Below are 2972 nucleotides of genomic sequence, written 5' to 3' on the forward strand. Positions count from 1 at the left end.
CAACCCTCGGGGCTGCTCCTGCGCCTCGCTCAGCCAGTGAGCGGGAACCGGTCTGTATGTGGGATCCGAACCCTCGGCGGGAGCGCCGCCGCGCTTCCCAAGCAGCGCACTTATCCAGTGCGCCACCGGGCAGGCCCGCCGAGCTCCTTTTGATTCCTACCCTGGGAAGCCGATGGTTCAGAATGGAGAAAGATTACCTCTTTCACGCCTTATTTAATAATAAGAATAGCTGAATATTTAATATTCGTTTTTTAGGATGTATCAGCATATCCTAGCATCAATGTGGCTGCTCCACAATGGCCTAGTCAAAATGTTATATGCCTGTTTGGGATGAGAATATAGAGACACTAACTGGATGAAAGCAAAAGGGGTTAGCTCAGCTGGTAGAGCATGGTGTTGATAACACCAAGGTCCAGGGTTCAGTCCCTGTTACCAGCCAGCCACCAAAAAAATAAAATAAAATAAAAAAGCAAAAGGGATCAAATCTCCAACCTTGGCTTCATCAATTGTCTACTCTGTACCCTTGGCAACAAATATTTATTTAAATTGAACTAATTAATGAAATTTCTTTTCATCATAAAAACAGACATTGTTGTTTCTAGTTGCACTGACTGAATAGCTTTCACTTATAAATTATGGTCCAAACAAGAAATAATTGCCCTAGCTTAGGTATTTTGGTTCACAATGTAAATTCTATAAGATGTTTCCAATTTGAAAAAATTAAAGCATATTTTTTTATTGATAATAAAGTTGTGTGCAAATTGAAATTTTGATCCTTATAAGTTTATTGTGAAACCTTTACTGTGGCACCAGACAAAGGCAATCTTATGTAATCCCAGAAAAATAATTTTGCTTTGACATATACAGAACTGATATTTTTTGGAAAGATTCTGTGATTATTAGTACATGTGTTTACTTGCTAGTCTAGAATTTTGCCACTATTTTTTCGTAAAGATCCCCGATAAGTAAAAGCTTCTCCTCTGTTCCATTCGCTGATAGGTGTGTGGTTTCTTACCCCCATAGGCGGCCGTGTCGACTCTTCAAGAAATGGCACCAGGAACAACATTCAAACCGGTCATTGGTGATTCATCTGTGGATCCAAAAAAGTAATTTGATGTGTATCTCTGTTTTCATACTTGGGTAGAATTTTAATTAATGGGAAAATTAGTTCACGGTAAGGAATCCACAGTGACCCAAATCTCCTCTATCCTGACATAAGCCCTGTAAGTCGGTGGGGGAGAATTAGCGTGTGCATGGAAGAGTGAACTTCAGAGGCGTATGTGGTGAAAGGATTGCCAGAGCATAGCCTGTGACTGAACCAGCTACAGAACTCCCACTAATACATTACTGAGGTATTTAAACCCCCATCATCTCCCCTTTCTTCTGATACAGTTCTTACTTCTCCCCACCCCATTGCCCCTTCTCTGCCCAACAGTGTTAAGACACTTGTATTCTGCTGTGGCAAACATTTCTATGCCCTGCTGAAGCAAAGAGAATCTTTGGGGGCCAAAAAGCATCACTTTGCCATTATCCGAATAGAAGAACTCTGCCCTTTCCCCTTGGATTCATTACAACAAGAGATGAGCAAATACAGACATGTTAAAGGTAAAGAGTGGGTCTTGTTCGGGTTTTTTTGGCTTTCAAATATATGAAACCTATGCAAACTATTTCAAATGAAATAGTGGGGGGACCATGAGAGTTATCAGAAGTTTGATGTTCACGGAATCTGAAGATAACGAGAAAAGTTCCACTAGAGCCAGTGCCTCCATGTCCTGGCTTTCAAATATATGAAACGTATGCAAACTATTTCAAATGAAATAGTGGGGGGACCATGAGAGTTATCAGAAGCTTGATGTTCACGGAATCTGAAGATAACGAGAAAAGTTCCACTAGAGCCAGTGCCTCCATGTCTGTCTCAGTGTCACTCTGTGTCATTCTTTCTCTCATCTAAAAGTAATTTCTTGAGAGTTTGGGGGTAACGTTATTCCACCATTTATGAGAAATACAGTGTAATCATAAAAGACAGGCCCTTCAACAAATGGGGCTGGAATATTGGATGTCTGTATGTACCTTACACAGAAATTAACTGAAAACTGATCATAGACCTAAATGTAAAATGTAAAACTCTAAAACTCCTAGAAGAAAACAGGAGAAAATCTTTGTGACCTTGGATTAGGCAAAAAAGTTCTTAGACATGACACCAAAAGCAGGTTCCATAAAAGAAAAATTGGGCTTTATCAAAATGAAAAGTGTTTGCATTATGTAAGGCCTGTAAAGAAAATAAAAAGACAGGCCACAAACAGGAAGAAAATATTAGCAAATACATATCTGACAAAGGACTATGTAGAATTTTTAAAGAGCTCTTAAAACTCAATGGTAAGAAAACAAATAATCCAATTTTTCAAAATGTGCAAAAGCTTTGAATAGGTACTTCTCCAAAGAACTTGATGGCAAATAAGCACATGAAAAGATGCTCAATATCATTAGCGATAAGGGAAATGAAAATTAAGTCAAAATGAGGTATGGCTACATACCTGTTAGAATAGCTAAAATTAAAACAGAAGAAGTGCTGGGGATGCAGAGCAACTGGGACCCTCACTCACTGCTGGTGGGAATGCAAAATGGTGCAGACACTCTAGAATAAACAGTCAGTTTCTTATCAAATTAAACATTGAGTTACCATATGACCCAGCAATCCCACTCCTAGGTATTTACCTGAGAAAAATGCAAACACAGTCACACAAAAATCTGTATGCAAATGCTTATAGCAGCTTTATTCATAATTGCTCCAAACTTGGGCCGGCCCGGTGGCGCACTGCTACAGTGCGCCGCTTGGGAGTGCGGCGGCGCTCCCGCCAAGGGTTCGGATCCCACATACGGACCAGCCGCTCACTGGGTGAGCGAGGTGCGGGCGCAACACCGAGGGTTGCAATCCCGTTGCCGATCCATTGCCGGTCCCGGTCCGGTACGGG

At 41.0% G+C, this 2972-nt stretch overlaps 1 protein-coding gene across 1 annotated transcript in view; it reads left to right on the top strand.

The window, feature by feature from the left end:
- DHTKD1 (dehydrogenase E1 and transketolase domain containing 1) overlaps positions 1–2972 on the top strand; it is a 46544-nt gene that overhangs the window by 40925 nt on the left and 2647 nt on the right. Inside the window, 2 exon segments of the mRNA XM_008573034.1 lie at positions 1024–1106; positions 1436–1605. Of these exon segments, the coding sequence (XP_008571256.1) occupies positions 1024–1106; positions 1436–1605 (253 nt within the window).

Source organism: Galeopterus variegatus, unplaced genomic scaffold (assembly GCF_000696425.1).
Source record: "Galeopterus variegatus unplaced genomic scaffold, G_variegatus-3.0.2 Scaffold867, whole genome shotgun sequence".
Lineage (NCBI taxonomy): Eukaryota > Metazoa > Chordata > Mammalia > Dermoptera > Cynocephalidae > Galeopterus > Galeopterus variegatus.